At 39.6% G+C, this 25126-nt stretch overlaps 1 protein-coding gene across 3 annotated transcripts in view; it reads right to left on the reverse strand.

Moving 5' to 3' along the window:
• Positions 1–25126, reverse strand: part of MACROD2 (mono-ADP ribosylhydrolase 2) — a 1326034-nt gene that overhangs the window by 505210 nt on the left and 795698 nt on the right. For all 3 annotated transcript variants that reach the window (XM_084624011.1, XM_084624010.1, XM_084624009.1), the window contains exon 6: positions 18804–18925. In XM_084624011.1, coding sequence (XP_084480137.1) covers positions 18804–18925 — 122 coding nt within the window. The remainder of the gene's footprint in view (positions 1–18803; positions 18926–25126) is intronic.

Below are 25126 nucleotides of genomic sequence, written 5' to 3' on the forward strand. Positions count from 1 at the left end.
TTACAGCTAAGATGCCAATTTGTGAATAAAGTTTTTAATTTAGTATTAGCGTCTCTAAACTTACCGCCATTTTTTCCTTTCATCTCCTTTTATTCAAAGAATCAAAGAACTGAGCAATTTATAGAGTTCACGGAAAAGAAAAAAGGTTTGGAATATGTAAAACATTATATGGAAATCTGAAAAAAAAATCTCTATTTTAACAAGACAATTAGAAAAGGAAATGCTAGAGTGAGCTCTCGTTTAAAGAATTATGTGTCCTAGATTTATAAAGCACTACGGATTAGTTTTTGTATGTGTAATTGTGTTCCAGGAGGGAAGACGATAAAAGAAAAAAGAAAAACTAACAGTTAATTTACCTGCAACTAAGCCAATCTAAAATTGCTACCTATTCCTGTCAGATAAATCCTGGTGCAACAACAAAACACATGCCTAAAACAACATTAAAATAGAGTAATCTCTAAAAAAGAATATATATATATATTCTAAAGTTGATCCTATATTTATCTAATTTGCAATATTCACATCCCTTGGACAAAATCTCCACATGTGGGTACCTAAAACTACACAACTCACAATCATATTTAGGCACCTTAAGTATATGGCCAAATTTTCACACTTCTCATTTACTTCCTTAGGATCTGATCAGCAACTGTGAAAATCAGTCCACTTAACTAGATATCAAATACTTGAAATACTGAGGAAATTTTGTTCTCAAAAATTAAGAAATGTATATTTAATCACAACACAACCTTAACACTGGCCCATTGATTGTTATTTTAATACAATTATTTTTATTACCGCAATTTTGGTTTCTACACATCTTTTAAGAAATACGGTTAGTGGGCCAACATCAAATAATATATTTACCAACTCACAGTGGAATTTTTTCTTAAGTATTCATAGTTGCTATTTCTTGATAATATTATTATTTATGGGTTTCAGAGTAGCAGCCGTGTTAGTCTGTATCCGCAAAAAGAAAAGGAATACTTGTGGCACCTTAGAGACTAACCAATTTATTTGAGCATAAGCTTTCGTGAGCTACAGCTCACTTCATAGGATGCATTCCAATGAATGAATATTATCAATTTCTAAACAAATATGAATTTGGCCACTCTAAAATTTGTTATATCTAGGGCCCTACTTGAATCATGGGATGGTTGTCAAAAAAAATTGCCACTGAGTTGTGGAAAAGTAATAATGGACCTTATTATTTGTGGTAATAAAGTCCAATATTACTTCTCTGCAATTTTCCGCCGTCAGCCACTCAGGACTAAGACCAGGGGGCTCCCACTGTCGGCCACCTGGGGCTGAGAGTAGCTGCCTGGGGCTGACAAAATTGTGGTGGAACCTTTCAACTAGTTGTTCAGGAAGTTTTTTGGTTCTGGAGCAGTAGATTTGCTTTTTTACATCATCTTTCTTTTACATGTATGCTTGTGTCGGTAGATGAAGACAATTTAAAACATGAATGACTGGATGGAGGGGTTCCAGATTATTAAATAAAAAGAGTAAGGGCTAGTCTACACTGGCAAAGTTAAAGCGGTGTTGCAGCAATGCGGTAACGTGGCTTGTGTAGTCGTGGCAGAGCTCTAATAAAACCACCTCCTCAACAGGTGTAGATACCAGTGCTGAGCTCCCAGCACTGGTGCATTGTCTACATTGGTGCTTTACAATGCTGAAACTTGCTGTGCTCAGGGGAGTGTTTTTTCATACCCAAGTGAGAAAGTTGCAGCGCTGTAAATTGCCAGTGTAGACAAGCCCTAAGTGGAACTGGCCTCACTGACAGAAGCTGAAAAAAAACAGCATCCATATTCCAACAGTTAGTTTGCAATTGTTTTGGAATGAAGCTGTCAATGACAACTCACTCTCTACAAGTAATCCATCCACAGTACGTTTGTAAGAGTGATGGAAACTACTAATCAGCAAGAACATTTATGTATAAGTAACACACATTCCCAGCAACATTGCTTTGGTTGCTGAAAGGATTCAGCGAAGATAGGTAGTGTTATAGAATATGGTCTTGTGACAGAGTACATACATCCCGCATTAGTGTGGAAGGGATGGGAGCTGCTTTGGGCTGGAGTGGCCCTGCCCTTCCTCACAAGCAAATCATGCCAGGACTGGAGGAGGAGTTAAGAAGAGGGAAGTCCACTCAGATGGGGGCAGCCCTGGGAAGGAAACAGACTACTGAGCATCTCCTGACCTGGAGAGAAGACTGACAGCTGGCACAGCCCCTGCCCTTACAGAAGGAGGGTGCAAGAACCCTTGATTTGAAACGGAAAAGAACAGAGTCTTGCATTTGGAGCCCAGTAACGTCTTACATGAACATTGATACTCCCAGGGTCCTTCTGAAGTAAGAGAGGCCCACATCTTTGAGGGAGCTGCTTACTGGGTTTTTCTTTACCTTTCTTTTATTTAACCCCTTTTGCTGACTACAGACTGTTTGGTGGAATCAGGGAGGGGACGAGACAATCAAGAGGCCCTCAGCCGGAAGGTGATGTCAGTCCCACTAGAAAGACAGTGGTTAGAGTGGAATCATTGGACTCATATGCATGCACTCCCCAGGTAGCTGAAAGGGGCTGCGCCGCCTTGGGCAGATTCATGACAGGTTCCCATTATTAATATTATTTATATTAGTACAAGGCACTATGCACACATATAGTGAAGCACTTGAATGGGTTATGTAAGGAGGTGGTCGAATCTCTATCCTTAGAGGTTTTTAAGGCCTGGCTTGACAAAGCCCTGGCTTGGATGATTTAGTTGGGGATTGGTCCTGCTTTGAGCAGGGGGTTGGCCTAGATAACCTCCTGAGGTCTCTTCCAACCCTAATCTTCTATGATTGTGTGAAGACAGCCCCTGTCTCAAAGAGCTCACAAGGTGTGTACAAGACAAGAGACCACCAATAGATACAATAAATAGATGAGCGGAGCACAAGGCAAGAATTAGATGATTGTACAAGGCAAGAATGAGTGCAATGAGTAGTGGTCACAGCATACCAGCTGGCTGGCTATTGTTAAGAATTTTCAAACCCAGTCAGCTTTTCCTTTCTTCTGTTAACTTCAGTGACGGAGAATCACGCCTTATGTTCAAATAACAGCAATCTCTTAAACGTTTGACTGTTTCTGCCCTTGAAAACCCCCTGTTCCATAAAACAATGTCATAATCTATGCTAATTTTATCTGCCATTTATAAAATGCTTATCAGCAAGGCATGTATATTTTATGCATGGATGTAGAAACAACAATTGCGCGCTGTGGAGGTAGTCAGCAAAAACCGACTTATGTGTTGAATGTTGTGATGTAAGGTAATTTCAGTAGGTCAAGAGTGCGGAACAAAAACACTCCACAAAGTGTTTAAAGATGTGCTATTTTTAATCTTTGAGGGAGCTGCTCAATCTCAGAAATAGTCATTAAATTTATTCTAAGGCTTTAGCACAAATATTAATTGGTAATGATATTTAAACCTACAAATATGAAAGCGTGCAATGGGGAATGCTCTGTAATAACTGATGAATACTGTACATGACCTAGTTATAGAGATATTCACTATATGACTATGTTTGCTTGAATATTGGGAAATGTATTGTATAACTATATTGGGTTAAATCAACAGAGCTGCTGATAAACAAACAGGAAGGCTAAACAATGACTCAAGATCATTCATCCTCAGCAAACATTTGGGGACTGTTACAAGACAATCGGAGTGCAACTGGCCGCAAGCAGGCTGGTTTGACCTCCTGCATAGCTCACCAACCTGGTTCTGGGCAGCAGGGACCAAGACAGAGAAGGGGAGAAGACAAAGAACTTCTGGGTGGATAAAGGTGATCTGTCTTTCTCTGGAGGGAGTGTGTGTATTGGGGAGCTGTTACGGGGGAACAATGGAGATGATTGTACAAGGCAAGAATGAGTGCAATGAGCAGTGGTCACAGCACACCAGCTGGTAAAGGGCAGCAGAAGAGCAAAGGATTTGGGGAGCTGGGTCTCAGAATTTCTAGTTTTTTCAACCATTTTGTAGTCACAAATCAAAAGTATGTGTGCACGCTGGGTGGAGGTGCCTCCCAATTCTGTCTCCCCATTATACCTGCTTTCTCTACACACACACACACACACACACACACACACCCCCAAGCATCTCCCGTCCCAGATTCCCACTCTCATGCTAGCTGACCTAAATGCTGCCTCTGGCTCTGTGTTTCTGAGTAAGGCTCCTATCTCTTTTTAGCACCTGGCTGTAGCCCCAAAATGAGGGAGGCAAAATACAGCTCTCCCAAATGTGAAAATGGCCAGGGGTTCCCTCCTTTGATTTTATTTCATACCCTCCCTGGGGTGAGGGGGAAGCACAAGGGTATCTGCCCCATCCATGATCTCTTTTGAGGTCACTACAAGCAGGTGAGAAATCCCTATCTACAGGATCATTGCCTCTAGTAGTGAGCAAGCAGAAGCATGCTCTCATCCTTCATGTGGGTTAGCCATTAGACAGAGGTAGAATAGCACACATTTAGCCAGTGTGTCATACAAGAAGTCAGAGCCAATGGTATAGAGGAGAGGAGCTCCAATGTTGCACATCTTTTAAATTTGCATAAGAGCATCTCCTTTGTTAAGGTTGCAACAAGTGTGCCATTATAAAACCGATAATGACACTCCTCGCCTTGTGCAGTTTTTAGTTTTTTAAAGAAACCTACTGTTATTCTTACAGGACTAGCTGCCGTTTGGTCCCTTTTCTGATTTCAGAGCATCTCCCTCAGATGTCAGTCCTTATGACTTTACCACTTCTGATAAAGCATAGGATGGAATCACATGCTTCTTCCACTCTTAGACTGGGCCCTGGGCTACAGTACCCTGTGTATTGACCATGCTTACCCAAGTTGGCCTAACTGGGTTCAATACTTATGGTTCTTCCACCAATGGTGAATACAGTGACCAAACAACCTTCTCATACCCAAGTTTATTTAATCTGAACAGTAGGAACAAAGCATAATATAAGAGAAAAAGGATTTTAAAACAACAAAAGGTCTATATGCATATGTATCTTACCTAATGACTTACTGTCTCCCTGTTGGAATCCTACAAAGACCTAGGTTCTTCAGATACCCCACTTGCACACGCACACACACGAACTTTTGATCTGTGACCACAAAATGGCTGAAAAAATCAGAAATTCTGAGATCTAGCTTCCAAAATCCTTTGCTCTTCCATGTTGGGCAAAAGCCGAAATTTCATATGGTAATTTTCCAATGACCAGTGACTCAACTAATTGTTTTATGAATTTTCTCCAAACTCCGAAGAAACGTATCCCTTTATCTTCATGGAAAATCAGGCAGAGTTCAGGCCAAAACATATTTCCAAGTCAAAGTTACATGGTGGCTAACAGGGGGTTTAGAATAAAAACAGGTGCAACCTTAAGAGTGACAAGGATACCATCTCCCACAATATAACTGAAATCAAGCTGGCTCCTTCAGAATGAAAGAGACACTAAAAAATGTAAAATATTATTTATGTTTGTTTTTTCCCTGTATCATGGTACCCTTCTGATAAGGAAAACTTAAATGCTCAAATCCTGATTTTCTAAGAGTCAGATTGTTAGATGTGACTTGTCACATTGTGGAAAGCTAAAAAGAGGATTTGGAAGCACGACACGCCAGCAAGCTTAACCCTACATTGACAGTTTCTTGGGTGTGAATTACTGGAGATATTTACACTTAAAAAAACCCACCTAAAACAAACACCTGCCCCTTAATCCAGTGTCTTCCTCTTTTTTTTAATTAACTTAAGTGTCCTGTGGCAGTTTCTTTTCCTTGCCTTGTCTACAACCCTGTAACCATTTCCAGAGCAAAGCTTATGTTACAAATTGTAGGCCATGTCCATTCCTAGATCTCAGTGTAGAATTTCTCCCACATAAATTGGAATTCTGTGTGCAGAACAAGGGCAAGATACTACCCATCTCTCATCATGTTTTTCAGTAATAGGAGGAAATGGCATTTGTAAATGAGCAACATTTACAACGTATAAAAACATCTACCACATGTTTGATCAAATTAAATGCATGAATTCTTCAGCCATAAAACAATCAAGCCAAACAGTTTATCTTCTTTGAGACTCTTATTTGGCTGAACAGCCCAGAGACTCTGGAGAAAATCTCAGTGATTAAATCCCTGCTCTCTGAAATTGACATTCTTTCTGCAGAAACTTTAAAGTGATTTAAAGTTAGATGATTAATAGGAAAGCATGAGACAACAAATAAGACTATTTACTTGTAGGTCAGAGGATGTTATTTAATCTTGGCTTTTTTTCCCCTCCTCTTCTCCAAAGCTGATCCATTACCAGGGTCTATGAATGTTAGTCGTCGTCTTCTTAGCGTATGCGCAACATGCTTCAGGTGGCACGTGACCAGGACTCATCACCAAATTTGGTCCGCTGCTTCGATCACTAGCTTTCCCGGCTTGGACTGGGTACTGACAGGGAGTGCGTTATGGATGCTGATAATGTTAGTTTAACCTTGCCACAAGTGTAGATTGATTATTAATATATCCTGCTTTCTTTTTTACTTTGCTTTTATCATCACATTACCCTTCTTATTTGTTTTGTGGTGATTTTCATATTGGGGCAAACTTTTACACAGTCATATTGGTGATGTATTTGTTTTTAGTTTTCACCATATGTATTCATCTACATTACCTTGGAGAGGAAGGATGGTCCAATGGTTAGAGCATTAGCTTAACACTTTGGAGAGCTAGGTTCAAGTCCCTGCTCTGCCACAGATTTACTGTGTGACCTTAGGCAGGTCCCCTAACCAGTCTCTTCCTCACCTGCAAAATGTGAGTAACAGCTCTTCCCTACCTCACAGGGTTGTTGTGAGGATAAATACAGTAATATCTAAGTACTTGTGATCTTTACAGTAATATCAGACATAAAAGTACCTAAAGTAAATAGATATTTTTAAAAAGGAAAATGCTGAATAGTTTATGGGTTTACAAGAGAATCATCATAATAAGATCATAAATTCAGCAGCAAAAACCCTTTACTTTTAAAAACTGAGCCCTACCTAAAGAAGAAGGTGTGAGTAACAATAGGGGGAAATTAGTATTGTTGAAATTAGGTTTAGGTTTTGTAATGACCCAACCATTCCCAGTCTTTATCCAGGCCTAATCTGATGGTGTCCAGTTTGCAAATCAATTCCAGTTCTGCAGTTTCACATTGGAGTCTGTTTTTGAAGTTTTTTTGTTGAAGAATTGCCACTTTTAGGTCTGTTATTGAGTGACCAGAGAGATTGAAGTGTTCTCCGACTGGTTTTTGAATGTTATGATTCCTGATGTCAGATTTGTTTCCATTTATTCTTTTGCACAGAGACTGTCCGGTTTGGCCAATGTACATGGAAGAGGGGCATTGCTGGCACATGATGGCATATATCACATTGGAAGAGATTTACTGTATTTCCCAATACCACACTGGAGGCAGTAGGGTCATTGCTCAAGTGGGAAATGCAGTACAGCAGCTCCTATAGAGATATGCTGGCCACCTGTGATACCGCAGGAAGAGAAGATGAGTGAGTTTCCCAAGAAAGCCTTTCATTATTCTCTTCTTGGGTAGGCAACATAGTGGAGCAGAGGGCAGGCAGTGCTTCAGACATACACAGCCACCAAACAACATCAGGGGTTTGAAGAGGGGAATATGCAATGTGGGAATGATGAAGCCTCCAATGGAAATTTTCCATTTTATTTTATTTTGCTGGCTGCCTTTTTTGGCCTGTCTGGGCAGTTAATATTTGCATGCAAATAAGAATTGGATTGGTCTCTGTTTATAAAACATTTAATCAAAACAAACATTTTCATGGATATTTTAATGTATTCTGCTATGAACACAGTGAAACCTTGTTATGGGTTGAATTAAAAATTGTCAGGAAGGTTGGGGGATGTGAAAGCAATAACTAACAGGATAAGTTCTTCACAGACCCTCCCACGTCAGACAAAATGAGTATGTGAATCCACCCAGGAGTTTTGATCTCGGTAGCTTTTGATGAGTATTGTTTTGGGTAAAGCGTGTGGGAAGGAAGGAAGAACAGAGAACAGAAAAAGGGACACAGAGGCAAAAAAAAAAAAAAAAAAAGGAATGAAGCCAAGCAGCAACCTGTGAGCACAATATATGACCCTGGAAAAAGCGAGGGAGAGAATTTTCTGGGGCAGGTGTTGCCTAAAGAGGCTTGGGGCTGTAAGCTAAGAAACTATTCTTTTGTTTCCGGTTCCTCCTATATTCAGAGAAGCAGGACCTTGTACATTCCTTGTAAACAAACAAGATTATATCAAAGAAAATAGAGACTCTACTGTCAAATTCCAACAATACCCAAATATCATCATACTCTACACCCTAGCTTGTAAACTTTCTTCTCTGTCCACTTCACCTGCTTTATGAGCTGTCATGTATAAATAGCTGCTTGGTTCACTAATTGATTAATTATTGCTTTGTCTTTCTTAACAAGACAGTTCCCCAATTATCAAGCCAGTAGAATCAGTGTTCCTAGATAAAATCCAACCTTTCAAGCAGAGGATTCTCACAGGCTGACAGTGCGATCATCACAGTTTGAATGCCTGGCCAGTCGCCCCCTCTCATATATAATGAGGGGGATCCAGTTCAAGTGCCCTGCAGACTGTAGCTGCGGCAGTATGGCACCGAGATAGGGGTGATCTCTCACACGGGTCAGTTCCAGGCTATTTAGAGCCTTAGAGGTCACAACCTGTACCTTAAACTCCACCTGGAGACCAACACGTAGCCAGCCAATGCAGATCCCAGAGCAGTGGTTTCATGCACTCACAATGAGATACTTCACTTAATAAATGAGCCACCTTCAGTCTCCAAGGATATGTCTACACTGCAGTATAAGCTGCGGGCTTGAATTCAGGCTCAAGCCTAACCCCACTTCTGTCTATGCACAAACTGCACTAACCCAGGGCTCATATCCAGTGTTCCCAGACCCCATGGGGTGGAGGGTCCGAGTCTGAGTTAAGCTGGGAACCAGAATTCAAGCCTATTGCTTTGCTGGGTAGACACAGTCACACTGGACTTGTGCTCTCGGAGTCCACCAAAACTATTTCAAATTATCACGGACCACTTTTGTCGTCAGGACAGTCAAGTATTCCCACACTGCACCACAAACAAAGGAGTATAGCGGCCACATTTTAGGAGGGTGCTAGGAAGTCTGGGATATAGGTGGTTGGATTTGGATCCCATAATGCAGTGTAGATGGGACCCAGGATTGGGACTCCAGGTTGGGACCCAGGGTTCAACAGTTCCTAACCTGGGGTTACAAATGAGTGTAGATGCCCAAGCCCTAGGTTAACAAACTCAGGGTCTGCTAACTTGAGTTCTACTAACCCTGGGCTTACAATGTAGTGTAGACATACCCCAAATGGTTTTAAGGTGTAGCCCAATGTAGAGTACAGTGCAGTAGCCTGATCTTGAGATAACAGAAGCATGGATAAGAGTGGCTAAGTCTGCATGCAAAAAGGAAATATCTTAACCTATTTACCAGAGGCAGTGAAAAGTTATTGTAGGTTGCTAAAGCTCAAACCTGGATAAGAGCTTTGAGAGGAGGAAAAATGTTCCTGAGGTTATAAAAAGCCCTACACATCTACAGAAGTAAATAGCCTGGCAATGTAAGATCAGTCAGAATATCCGTCACGTTAGATAAATGTCTTGGAGAAACAAATTAAGGAATTGGAGGCTATGCTCCTAGAAAGTTTCTTTCAAACCAGTTGTATGATTGATTGACATGAACTTGTGTCCAAACTCCAGGACATAGAATAAAGCTAGCCTTTAGGACTCTGAAGACTTGTGACTCATTGCTATGGCAACGCTCAGCAGGAAATATGTGTAAGAAAATAAGATTCACTTGACTATTCCTTAAAATGTAAATCCACACCAGGAGGAAACAAGATAGTTAAATGTAATTTTGCAAAATCATTTGCTACAGCAATTCCTGGTGATGCCACTATTTTAAGGCATTAAAAGCCCCATTTTCATGTGGTTTATAATTAAGAAGAGGGGGAAGTGAGATTACTGTGGACTCAAAATTGATATTAAAAGTTTCAGCCTAGCACTGCAAAGGAAGATTCAGTCACAGGAGCGGCTCATCATTTCTCTTTACTCAAGGAAAGAACTGAGCCTACCTACCTACAGGAGGAGGGATAGCTCAGTGGGTTGAGCATTGGCCTTCTAAACCCAGGCTTGTGAGCTCAATCCTTGAGGGGGCCATTTAGGGATCTGGGGAAAAAAAACGGGGATTGGTCCTGCTTTGAGCAGGGGGGTGGGCTAGATGATCTCCTGAGGTCTCTTCCAACTCTGATATTCTATGATATCTCACTCATTCACACTGGACTCTATCAGGTATAGTGGTTACAGAACATACTCTTCAAGGTATGCAAACACATAAACAAAGGATATTTTCTATTTACTTATAAAACCAGGCAACAGATGACCAGGGGTGGGGTATGCACATTTCTGAGTTTTGTATACAAAGTAGTGTATACATTTCTTAAGACTTTTTTTGTTCTGTTCAGAACCAGTATCAGATTATGTTTCATTACAAATCAAGTTAGATGATCATGAATAGAATACGTACAAATCATATTTATCAATGACAAACATTTACAAAATGGTGTGGGCAGCTAGTCCCTTTAGATCAGTTGATTTTGGTACTTAGGGGTAAAGAACATTTAAATAATTAAATTTATTTAAAATGTTTAAATTAAATTTATTTAAAAAAATAAACCATGTGTACATAAACTAGCAATATGAACTGTGTACGTAACAAACAATATGCTTCGTTAACATCTCCTCTGTATATAGTATGTTTTAATATATGCTATTTTGCTTTTTTCTTCAGAAATTCTGCTTTAGTTCCTCAATATGAGGGAAATTGACTAGAATTAAATACACCAAAAGGACACTAATACTTATCATCAATACAGAACAGAAATCCAGTCCATTCATGTTCAGGAACCAACACAAACACTTCTCAAGCTCCCAGAGATTTGATATTTAGTTGCAGATGTCCTATATTTTGTGATTTTAAACCATATCCTTTGAGTTCTTTTATTGCAGATTTTGGTGGCTGTGGAGACAGTCATTTAGGCATCTATCAAACCTACATTCTTTATGGATTCCCATTAGATCCCACAGACCAGCCGTAATACTCCCTTGAGTTAGGGATCAGAGTGTGTGGTCTCAAGCAATTTTCTTTGCTGTTGCTTTACAAGTTACCTCTCTCTTTAAGATGCCATGCTGAGAATTTCATTGCTGAATAAAAACCTGAGAAATGGTTGTTTGTTTGAACTGAGTTATTTTCCTGCATACAACATTTTCATAACAGGCATGGAAGAAGCCTCTGCCTTGTGGTTGAAAAATCAATACTAACTTTACTTTTTGTTTTCATTGTGAATTTAAGATAATCCCTTTGTTTCATTTCCAAGCCACACTAATTCAGCAGCCCTTTTTTATTTTCTGTGAAGTTTTGAAAGTGTCTGTTTAACTACCTCCCAGGCTTTAACTGACACTTAAGTTTGAGAGCATGTCAACCACAAGTAGGGCTGAATGAGGTATATGGTGAGGAAATCCTTGAGGTACTAAGAAGTTTCAGTCTGTCAACATGGTTTCAAAACACCCTACACCGATTCTCAAATTAAAACAGAACTAGTGCCCTCTAGCAATGTTAATACACTTCTAACTAAATAATTTCAAAAGTATGTTGAACGCAATGGACCAAATTAATCCCGAGAGTAAGCAGCGGCAACTCCCACTAATTTGCCCAACATGCCAGCAATTAATTTGTCCTATAATGCTGTCTATTAGGAAAATATAGATGTTTGAAATGGAAGAGACCTATTAGGATATTTTGTCCATTTCCCATTTGAATGCAGAATTGTTACCTATTGTATATTCTGCAGTGCTTAGTCAAGCTTAGTTTCAGTTGACTCAGTTGGGATTTCCACCACAATACTTAGGAGATTGATTTCATAGGATAATTTATAACATCATTCAGAATTTGTTTTTTTATGTTTAACAAATTGTCTTTGCTCACTTTTATATTTACTCTTAAAAAAAAACAAAAAAACCTCTTTGGATCACCCTAAATAATTCCTCTTTCACCTTGCTATTTGCACCCTGTTTACTTATTGATAGTTACAAATCCTTCTTATAACTCTCCTCTACCATAATGCCTGCAAAATTCTTGACATTGGTTAGACAGCTGGTGTGTTGTGACTATTGCTTACCGTGTTAATCAGCACCATATCATTGTGTTTCCTTGTGCTCCCTTTGGCAAGTTTTTTGCATCCATCTGTTGTATCTTGTCTTTAGATTGTAAGATCTTTGAGATAAATTTCAATTCTTTGTCATGTGTTTGCACAGTGTCTAGGCACAATGGGGCCCTGATCTATAACGGAAGCCCTAGGCATTAGTGCAATACAAATAAATAACACCACCACCAAACTATAATTTTGCCATATTCATATTTGGATTTTTAATCTTTTCTCATAAATCAATATCTCCAAATTCTTAACCACTGCCTGTTGCTTTTCTATAGGATGTTTTTTGATACTGAGCTGTCCAGAATCTATGCATCATTCTCATCAGTGCATTATAAATAGGCTTGAAGGGTTTAGATTTTTGTTTGTAGATGTCAATTTCACCACACACTCAGAAATATTGCCTTTGGTAACAACAGAAATTTACAGATAGGCAAAAGTAAGAAAAATGCTACTTGAGAATGTACAGTTTGATTTAAGGACATTTACTTTGTATATTTTGACTTGTGATGTTGACAGTTTGTGTTTTAACAGTAAAAAGCTGTAACTTTTTGAATGTTAACATCCGTCATTAAAAATCTGTCTGCACTCCCATAATTTCCCACAACTCTGAAAACTTCAACTGATAAAAATTGAAAAACATGCTTAAAATAAACATTGATATTTCCATCAATATTCTAAAAAATAAAAGTTGGATTTTGCCAAGCCTACTTATAAACAGAGCCTATCACCACTCTGTTATGTGATGCCACTCTGTCAGCAGCATAAGAATGAATTGGCTTTTTTATGCAGAGTGGGAGTAAGGTATTATATCTTTAAAATCCATATCCAATTTAAGGGTCATTACCTAAGTCCTTTTTGCTATTACCTTTCTATTTGACTAAGTATCTGTGAACTGGATTATTTTCTCCAGATGTGATAGCTTTGACTTTTTCTATGTTGAATGACATTTTAGTTCCAGGCTCTGGTTCTGATCCGTCTTCCATTAAAGCGAAGACCAAAACAGCCATTGACCACGTGGGAGTTGGATCAGGCATTACCTGTAGCTTCTCTAGATCTATTTGCATCATATCTCTGTCCCTGACTAATGTTTCCAACACCTTCTAATTTATTATCATAGGAAAATTTAATTGAGCTGTTTACCCATTCTTCAAAAATCATTAATAAAGATGTTAAATTGCTTATTACTGCACCCTGAGTCACCCCACTGCATTTCGCATGCCCACTTGATAAATTGCCATGTATCATTATTCTTCGTTGATGGTGCTTCCGCCAATTTCAAGCCCATACGACACTGTTCACAACCACGCCACCAAGAGCAATATTTCTTCAAGTAAGGTTTTCGGGGCTAATTTCTAGGATTGCCAGCTTTTCCCTTTAAATGTTAAGTAATACATTCATTTTATTTTCCCAATCTTCTGGTGCCTTCCGGCTTGTCTTTGACTTTTCAAAACTAACCACTGGTGGTTCAATGCATTCATTAGCTAATTCCTTTAATATGCCCAGACTCCCTATCGTTTTGACTGCTTATTTGTATGTAACCATATTTCCAAGTATTCCTTTATTAGCTTTTAATCAATAGCCGTTTGAACATTTTTGTTACTTCCTAATTGACTTTATCATTTTTATTAAAGAACAATTTTAAAAAGTAGCTCAGTCATTTCAAACAAGCGGATTTCCTCTCCTGATTCATTTGTGAATGCATCACCTTTTTCTCCTTTCTCTTCTCCCAACTCCACATATATCTGGGACAGTCCTAATTCCCCTCATCCCTTTAATTACCATTAGCATTCTATTCATATTGTGTCCTATTGTTGCCCTTACTTTTTCAGCTGCAAGCTTTAACAGTCTGAACTTCTTTTTGTTTGCTTCCCCCCTTTCCGCTACATCTATTTGAGTGTTTTTACCTTCAGATTTCCAAGCTGTGTCTTGTGAAGTCCCTTTGGCTATCTCTTACTCCTGTTTTTCTCTTCAAAAAAGCTGTGGTTTGCTGCTGTTTAATTGCTGAATTATATATTTGGTTGCTCCAGACTTCTTCCATTCAGCTGATGTAACTGTCATAGGTTTCCTGAAGTCAATGGACCTGTGATCTTTTACACTGTCTCAGGATCTTCCCCAGGGATTTTAATACTTCGACCGTACTTACTAAGCTTATTCATGCCTGTAAGCATGATGGGCATCTCAGATGTCCCCACATCCATTTGCACTGCTGTGTTCTGGAAGTCCAGTATTTAGTCCATTTAACTCAAGTAGTTTATAATTATTACTAGAACAGGGAAAACTGTGGAATAGTCATTGCGGCCATAAAAAGAGAAAATTTCAGTTTGTGTTGATCCAATTTGAAATTTTTTCCAACTTTTCGATGAGCAAAAAACGTTGAAAAATTTCGTTTTAGATCAACCTGAAAAGAATTTCTGGAAATTGCCAGCCAACAGAGATATTTACTATTTATCTAGTGCTAGTGTAACACCAACAGACCCCAGTCATCGACGGGCGGGATCAAACCTAGGACCTCTGGAGCTTAGTGCATGAGCCTCTAATGCATCAGCTAAAAGCCATATGCTTCTTAGCTAGGGCTGTAGAGCAGACTCCTTTAACTCTCTCTAAGTGGTCTCGGTGCCACTAGATGGGACAGAATAGCACACCCCAGGAGATGTGGGTTACGCTGGTTAATAGCACTGCAATTCCTTAGTGTGCCCACATGCACAATCAGTTCCTTGTGACTGGTTAAATGTAAATCCAGGATGGCTTCTCCTCCAGTCATTTTCTTTACTTTCTAAATACAAGGACAAGGCTATCCTCTGTATAACTCAATAGTATCTTTATTATTCTATATTTAGGGCCTAATTAACATCTGGAGTCAAGAATTTTTATGCAATTCCCCTAACAGCTACTCAGAGTCATTTTCACTCTGTCTCTGGCTTGGGGGCTTACTGTTGGTGCCCCCTGTAGTTCCTCCTTTGCTATTTTCATTTTGTCCTTTCTTACCCAAAGTATCTCACTAGTTTCATCTGATTCTCAAGTCTGTTCTCACTGGTCTGACTGCACTAGAACAAGGGGCTGGAGCCAGGAGGAACATTGCTGCTGCTGCAACAAAAAGAAGCCCTCACTGCCACTGACCAGCCTCACAGAAGAAACAAAGAGGATGTTTTCTTTACATATTCATTCTCATGGATTTTTAAAAAGAGCAAAAATGAATATAGAGTAAATATTTTAAATTCTATAGTATATGCATGAAGTTTAAATAAAGGAACCCAGCCTAACTGGTTATCATTTATCTCTTTAGTGACCGGCTATATAAAGCCAAAGTTGGATTCATCTGATGGGATGTTGTAACGTATGAAAAGGACTCCATTAGGAATTAAAGCAGGCCAACACGCACAGCAGCACAGCTCTGTCTCCAGAAAAGCATCAGAGGGGTAGTATTTTGCCTGCTGTGGCTCCAGAGAGCATGAGTACCTGGGCAAAAAAGGTGCAAATGCCAAATGAGTTAACTCAATTGTATTAGCTTAATTCAACTTAACCCCCATCTCCCTCATGGACACTTGTCTAAACACAGATTCATGTATTTTAGATTGAGTTGGTGGTATTGTAGCTTATGTTGAAGCATAGGCTGCAACGTAATCAGCTCAAACGATCTAAAGCTGTCATACTATGTCTACACAGGTTTTATGAGGGCTTGAAGGTTCAACTGAACTGAGCTAATTTAATTGATCTAACTTGATTGAAAAACACCTTCTTTGCCCAAGTAGACTGGGCTATAAAGTATACAGTGTGTGTAATGGGATATAAACAGCACAATGTCAGGATGTTGCCTTGCAATTATTATAGCCACATTGCTCATGTCACACTAAACAGTGTGTCATTCCAATTCTCTTTTTGGATGAAGTTTGATCATTGCAAAAGAAACTGAATACTACACTTACAATTCAAAAATGAAATATCTACAGTAAATTCAAATTGAACATGAGAATATTTTTAAATCTTTCTAAAATTCTACCCCATGAGGAACAGTCCTCATCAAAATTTCTATAATAAATGTTGATTTTATTTTAAAATCAGAAGACATTAACAAAAACTTAGGAACAGCTGCCATTGATCACCAAGGATATTTTCAAACCTCACTAGATTTCAGCTGCTTACTTGTTACAAATAGTTTTACGAAGTCAATATACCGTTTTATCTGAAACAGTTAATGGAACAATATTTTCTTCCTTCTTTATGTCATTTTGATTAACTTTGATCTGATTTTCTCCAGACTCTGATATCTACCCCTTGTCTCCCCAACTCCTGTTTTAATAATCTGACCTTCTTGTTGTTTATTTAATCCAAAATGTATTTATAGAGCCTCTATAAAAGTACTAAACAGTTTAGTTAAGATGTTGAATGAGCTTCTGCAGCTGGAGTAGGACAAAAATAAAGACAAAGGCCAGTCACAGCTAATGACATCAGTAGAATTCTGATTTCCATCAGCTGAGAATCTGGCCAATATACGACCGAGAATTTCCTAAATTCACACATTAGAAATACTAACCTCCGTTTAGAGATATTTACCTGACTGATATAATTGGTGGATACATTTTCCAAGTAAAGCTTGCACACTTGTGCATATACATTTGCACGCCTCACTTATGCATGTTACCTGACGGATGCACGTAAATGTAGTCTATGCACTTTTAGCTATTTAAGACTGTAACTAGCACAAAAATGCCTGAGTATGCAAAAAAATGCCTCAGCACACAAAAATGCCTGAGTATGCAAACTCATCAAATATATGCAAATACGATAGGCACATCCAAATATATGCATGTAAATGCACCCTTCTAACTTTGAAAATCTGGCCCTTTGAAATACAAAGCATGAGATGTATTTCATAAGATCAAGGAACCATGCTTATTAAATGAAACATCAATAAAATAATTATTTCACAGATCATAAATTATAAATTTATGGTGATGGATTCTGGTGGGTTGACGTTATAAATTATGTTATTCGACCATCTCTTTTCATCTCTATTTTTAAGGAAAAATTCAATTTACAGAATAAGTCACTAGACCACAGTCATCTCCCCCTCAATAATTAGTGAGGTTATATTCTTCAGAGTCAACTATTTCACCAATGGCCTCCTGCTAAGTTTTGTAGGAATCATAGAATCATAGAATATCAGGGTTGGAAGAGACCTCAGGAGGTCATCTAGTCCAACCCCCTGCTCAAAGCAGGACCAATCCCCAACTAAATCATCCCAGCCAGGGATTTGTCAAGCCTGACCTTAAAAACTTCTAAGGAAGGAGATTCCACTACCTCCCTAGGTAACGCATTCCAGTGTTTCACCACCCTCCTAGTGAAAAAGTTTTTCCTAATATCCAACCTAATCCTCCCCCACTGCAACTTGAGACCATTACTCCTCATTCTACCTGCTACCACTGAGAACAGTCTAGATCCATCCTCTTTGGAACCCCCTTTCAGGTAGTTGAAAGCAGCTATCAAATCCCCCCTCATTCTTCTCTTCTGCAGACTAAACAATTCCAGTTCCCTCAGCCTCTCCTCATAAGTCATGTGTACAGTCCCCTAATCATTTTTGTTGCCCTCTGCTGGACTCTCTCCAATTTGTCCACATCCTTTTTGTAGTGTGGGGCCCAAAACTGGACACAGTACTCCAGATGAAGCCTCACCAATGTCGAATAGAGGGGAACGATCACATCCCTCGATCTGCTGGCAATGCCCCTACTTATATATCCCAAAATGCCATTGGCCTTCTTGGCAACAAGGGCACACTGTTGACTCATATCCAGCTTCTTGTCCATTGTAACCCCCAGGTCCTTTTCTGCAGAACTGCTGCCAAGCCATTTGGTCCCTAGCCTGTAGCGGTGCATGGGATTCTTCCGTCCTAAGTGCAGGACTCTGCACTTGTCCTTGTTGAACCTCATCAGATTTCTTTTGGCCCAATCCTCTAATTTGTCTAGGTCCCTCTGTATCCTATCCCTACCCTCCAGCATATCTACCTCTCCTCCCAGTTTAGTGTCATCTGCAAACTTTCTGAGGGTGCAATCCACACCATCCTCCAGATCATTTATGAAGATATTGAACAAAACTGGCCCGAGGACTGACCCTTGGGGCACTCCACTTGATACCGGCTGCCAACTAGACATGGAGCCATTGATCACTACCCGTTAAGCCCGACAATCTAGCCAACTTTCTATCCACCTTATAGTCCATAGGATCATAACATGTAAAATTAACTATTGGAGCAGTTCTCTTCCTGTGAGTTCTTAGTGGAACAGTTGTGTGTTAGATACAATTGCTTTACCAACCCAGCTTTTGTGCCATCCCCAGGCTGTCCTTATTCCTTTCTCTTCCAGTCGTGCTGCATTAACAACTTTCAATTTCTTGTTCTTCCATACCACATATGACATGCATGCTCTTAAAGATTTGTATTATTCCTACAATTATGCTAAATCCTGAGGAAAAAGACACAACATTCAGAAATAATACATCTTTATGAAGTACTTACAATTGATCTGATATTGTTTTCTTTTGCCAGTTTCAGGGATGATTTATAGCAACTTGCCAGGTCTTCTTTATGAGTATCACTGATATGGCCTCTTGCTATTGGTCCCACTGTATGAATGACATCTGCAAAAAATGGGGAAAAAATCACTTTACTCCTAATGTGGGTAATGATTGGGAAAGGGGCTAATTTCTGGAGAAGGGTCTAGAAATTGCAACTGCATTAAAAAGAAAAAAAAAAAAGCAACAGGGCAGTCTGGCAAATATCTTCAATACCTGTATACAAATGCAGGGAGTATGGGGGACAAGCAGGATGAACTGGAAGTCATGGTATATGAAGAAAATTACGACTTAATTGGCATCACAACGACTTGGTGGGACAACTGCCATGATTGGCATGTTATGGCATGTTATTACATGTTCCAAAATGATACCTATGGGAAAAACAGAGGTGTTGTGCTGTACATCAAGAATGTATACACTTGCTCCAAAGTCCAACGGGAACCGAGTGACAGACGTGCTGAGCCTCTGGATGAGAATAATAAGGGAAAAGAATAGTAGCAATGTTATGGTGGGGGTCTATTATAGACCACCAAATCAGGAAGAGGAAGTGAACGAGTCATTCTATTTACAAGCAGGTAACAAGATTAGTTAACACACATGAGCTAGTATTAATAGTGGATTTTAACTTCCCTGATATCTGTTAGAACACTGTTGCAGCAAAACGTAATACATCCTGCAAATTCTTAGCATGCGTAGGGGACAGCTTTGTGATTCAGAAAGTTGAGGAAACAACTAGTGGGTCAACCCCAGGACCCCATCCCCTATCCAACCCCCCCCCTCCTCCCTGTCCCCGGACTGCCCCGCCCCCTATCCACACCCCCGCCTCCTGATAGGCCCCCTGGACTCCGACACCCTATCCAAACTCCCCTGTTCTCCAACCGCACCCACCTCCTCCAGAACCTCGGCCCTATCCAACCGCCCCCTGCTGTGTCCCCTGACTGCCCCCTGGGACCTCCTACCTGCCGTGTGCGCACTGTCGCCACCCCCTTACCATGCCGCTCAGAGCGGCCGGAGTTTGCAGCCCCGCTGCCCGGGTGGAGCCAGCCGCACAGCAGCATGACTGTGGGAGAAGAGGGAGAGCGGGGGAGGGGCCGGAGGCTAGCTTCCCCTGCCAGGAGCTCAGGGGCCGGGCAGGACGGTCCCGCGGGCAGGATGTGGCCTGCGGGCCATAGTTTGCCCACCTCTGAGTCAGAAAGAAAAGGAGTTGAAGGAGACTGGCAGTTCTAAAAGATATAATACTAGAGACTCAACATCAAGCTATTGTGATGCAGAGTAAAGATAAGAAGAGTCACAGGAGGCCAATGTGGCTGCACAAAGAGCTTTTTAGCTATCTAAAAACCAAAAAGGGATACATACAGGAAATGGAAGGAGGGGCATGTCACCACGGAAGTATACATTGGAATAGCACAAGTGTGTAGGGAACAAAATCAGGAAAGCCAAGGCAAAGAAAGAGTTACAGCCGGCAAAAAATGATAGAGATAACAGGAAGGGGTTCTTCAAATATGTCAGACAAAAAAGAAAGATCAAGGATGGTGTGAGTCCGCTGCTCAATGGAGGTGGTGAGCTGGTAACGGAAGATGATAGGAGAGCGGAGCTACTCAATCCCTACTTTGCTTCAGTCTTCTCACAAAAAATAACATGTGACCAGATGACTAGCAAAGTTACCATAGACAATAAAGGGGAATGATTGCAGATCAGGAGAAGTAAAGAACACATCAGAGATCTTCTGATCAATCTGAATGAATTCAATTCAGCAGGGCCAGATGCTATTCACCCGAGGGTACTGAAGGAATTAGCCACTGGCAATAATATTTACAAACTCATGAATGACAGGAGAGATCCCAGAAGACTGGAGAAGGGCTAACTAGTGCCCATCTTCAAAAAGGGGGAAAATGTGGAGCTGGGGAACTATAGACCAGTCAGCCTGTCTTCAATATCTGAGAAGCTACTAGAGCAATGTATAAAACATTCAATTGGTGAGTACCTGGATGACGAAGGGGTAATCCTATCAGCCAACATGGATTGACCAAGAAGTTCCAGTCATGCCAAACCAGTCTGATTTCCTTTTTTGACAGAGTAACAGATTTGGTGGATAGGGGGAATGAGGTGGACATAATATACCTGGACTTCAGCAAGGCTTCTGACACATTCCCAGATAACATTCTATTAAGTAAGCTGAACTATTAAGTAAACAAAACAACCATTAGGTGGATACATAACTGGTTAAACAATCACAAACAAAGAGTAACTATTAATGGATTGGAGGGAGATCTCAAGTGGGGTTCCATAGGGATCTGTTCTGGGGCTGGTGTTAACATCTTTATTAATGACCTGGATGTAGGTATAGCGAGCATACTGATCAAGTCTGCAGATGACACAGGGGGGTTGGGGTTGCAAATACTCTGGAGGACAGAGCTAAAATTTAGGGATCTTGATAGATTGGAAAACAGGGCTGGAGAAAACAAAATGAAATTCAACAAAGACAAATTGAAGGTGCTACACTTAGGGAAGAAAAGCCAAATGCACTAATACAAGATAGAGGAAAACTGGCTTTGCAGCAGCACGGCTGAGAAGGATCTGGGACCTCAACATGAATCAGCGATGCGATGCTGTTGCAAAAAAAGCAAACACAATTTTAGGTTGCATTAACAGAGGTATAACATGTAAGTTACAGGTGCTTGTAGGCCTCAGCTGGTGTGCTGTGTCCAACTTTGGTCACCCATGTATAGAAAGGATGTAGAGAAATGGGCAAGGATCCAGAGGTGAGTGACAAAGGTGATCAAAGGGATGGAAGGCAGCCATGAGAGCAAAGGCTGAAGGAACGGGGCATGTTTAGTTTCAAAAAGAGGAGATTAAGGGGGGATATGATAGCAGTCTTCAGATACTTGAAAGGATGCCATACAAAAGATGGAGAAAAGTTGTTCTTTCTTGCCACGAAGGGCAGGGCAAGAGGCAATGGGTTCAAACAACAGCATAGCAGACTTAGATCGAAACTCACGAAAAACTTCCTAACTGTAAGAACAGTAGGACAATGGAACAGACTGCCTCAGGAGGTTGTGGAAGTTTCTTTACTGAATCTTGGCAAGGAGTTAGACTAGATGACCCTTCTAACCCTATGATTCTATGATTATTAATGGCCTCATGATTCTGTACCAGTATTGCAACATTACAAGCTATCATCTGCAGTTATTGTACCTGGACACAAAGATCTAAACAATAATGTAAGAAATGCACATAATTGGTATCCATGAGATAATACCTTTGTAGGAGATTAACTGAAATGAAAACAACTGTAAAGTTACATTTTAAAGTAGTAGTACATTTGAGTTAAAGCAAAAATGAGAAAAAGGTACTGAACTGTATATTATTTCTGTTACAAGCTGCCTATTACTTACACCGTAAATAAAATGGCTCCATAAATACTTTAATCTGTAGTTAAGAGTTTCTGTAAATGCTGTAGAACAATTTCTAACAGTCATTGCCATTCCTTAGAATGCCAACAATGGGGAGAAAATTTAAAATTCAAGTTTTACCATCAAGACCATTGACAGGTAGAATGTGATGTGCGTCATTTTTTTTCATTAAAATCTCTGGGAGCTTTTCTTAAAGACCATTTAAAAAAATAAGCACATTCCTCTAAACTTTGTTGACCTATGAAAGTGTTAATTACCAAGGGATTAGCAGACCTTTCACATAAGAAAAGATTCAATCAAAACACTATGCAATTTAAAAAAAACAACTAATTCTGTCTAAAGAAACAACACATACAGAGAGAGTAGAGCCAGGGATTGCAGTAGAATTCTTCTGAATTCATTGACATAGTAACCAGGTCCTACAATACCAGATATAAAGTTCTTAAACCAGGGTGCTCTCTGAAAAAATGAAGTAAAATTACTTAAACTATAAACTAAAATTTATTGTTAAAAATATTTCTAAATTTTGTTTAAAAGTTGCATATAGTGTGCACATTTTACTTTTCAAATCCCATTTCTACATGCAGTAACACCACCAGGATGAGTAAAGATAACAGGTAGCTACATCCTTTTTTGTGTGTTGTGGATAGTCCCCCACAATCCACCGTGGCAGCAGTAATCAGGGATGACGCACTCTCTGGTGCATTGTCCTGTACTATACCTTGACCTCCTTGCCATATCATGCTGTTTACAGTAATCAGACAGTTCTCATCTCACACAGAAGCTAGTCACACCAGTCTACTAATACCTCTACACCACACATGAATGGCTTGCATGCATTTCCAAGTGTTGGCATCCTTAGAATTTCTGGACCAAGTTGTGGCTGCTGTGGAAATCGTAGCATCTATATGTTTGCCAAAACCACGATTTCCCCCTTCTTGCGGCAATACATGTGCATAGTACATTGGAGGACATGTCAAATCAAAGGTGAATTGATCTAATATCTATAAATGCACTTGAGCTTCTCAAGTTCCACCAACATCAGTTGCCTTCCACAAAGGAACATAGGGATAGCCAGACTTTATCAGACCTGAAGAACATCTAATCTAGCATCCTGTCATCAAAACTGGCTAGCAACAGATGACTCAGAGGAAGATGCAAGACTGTCACAGGAGACATATGTGGGATAATTTACTCCTGGGAAGGTCTCATCCTAACCCATAATAAAGAGTGGCTTAAATGCTGAAGCATGAGACTTTTTATCCCCTTCCAAAACTTTGTTTGCATTAACTGTTATAACGGTATATTCTTGTTATCCATATAAACACCCAATCTCTCTCTGAATCTTTCCAGATTTCTCTTGAATTTTCTGAGGTGGCCACCATCCCACTCTGATTCTGGCATGGACACGCATAATCACAGACTCTTAGAACTTCACAAAACTTGCCTAATTTGAACTGAATTTTGCTTCTAGCATTTTTTTGGTTGATGAATGCACACTGTAGAGAACCCAAATGAATATAAATACAGCAGAATGATAGCTGATAGGAAACTTCATGAATCCAGTATGAATCAAACTTGGAAGGATTTATACAACTTGCCTTCCTAACTACTATAAATACACACTGAGAAGCACATAAAAGGGCAACTACCATTCTTCTCCTTTTAATCACAGTAATGTCTTCTAGTTATAGGAACAAGATTGGACAGACTGGATAATTTCTGTTGATTGTCACAGGTGCTATATAGTAACTACAGCAGTGCCCTTCTAAATTGCTTAAAAAAACTGAAATGCAAAGCAGACATTTAGTCTTTGTCAGATGACAAGTAGGATGACAACTGGTGATCCAAACAGGTAAGATGGTTTTATCCTAGAGTTCACAGAAACACTATTTTTAGTGTGTACTTTGGGCAATATAATAAACAGAAATGTTACTACCTAACTAAAACAAATAACGTAGCTGGTTTATAACTTGCCTATGCTGGAAGTGACAGGCTTGTGTCAGTATTTCCATTAGGAAACCTTTCATACCAGGTGTTTATAAAATATGACTATAGCAATGCCCCAAGTAGAAACGTTGCAAACAAAGTTTCTATGTTTTTGTGTTCGATTTTAACAATGTTAAAGAAAAAAGAAAAGGCACTTCTGGTCATTTTCTCAATATTTGTTTCTTGAAAGAGGCAAGCCTCAAGAACAGAATGGATGGAGGTTATAGATCAGTAAAACTGCTCTCCTCCAAGGCCATTACACATTTACGGAAACTAGAATTAGAGGGTACCATCATACATATTTAACTCACAACAATACATCAAGCAACAGACAAACAAAATGAACATGAAACAAACATAACGGAAAATAGAAAAGCTGTGTAAGAGAAGAGGACTGATCATAAAATGATTCCCTCCAAGTTTTTTAATACTGATCCAATATGTATTTGAAGGTACAGCTATCCAAAAGCTGAAACTGAAATGGGAAAATGAATTACAATTATAATTTATTAATAAACTGCAGGATGGGGTTTTGGACTAAAGCCCAAATCCTGAGTTAGTTACTGTGTTCCTTCTTTCCAATTGGAAGAATTTCTGCTTTTGTTTTTCTGGTTAAATATATACTTTATCCTTTTAATCTCTGTGTTGTAAAATGCAAATCCTAAGCACATCCAAAACATGGGGGTAAACCAAGTTAATGTTTTTCTTGGAACCTTTGAATTTGCACTTCTTGACTTTTTGTGATTTTTCACTGTGCATCGTTAACATCACATTAACATATCCCTAGGCACTTAATGTAAATAGGTTCCCTTAAATGTGATTAACTAGTTCTTGTATGTTAATTTATAGAAATCAGGAACAG

Source organism: Lepidochelys olivacea, assembly GCF_965140295.1.
Source record: "Lepidochelys olivacea isolate rLepOli2 genome assembly, chromosome: 3".
NCBI classification, from domain to species: Eukaryota; Metazoa; Chordata; order Testudines; family Cheloniidae; genus Lepidochelys; species Lepidochelys olivacea.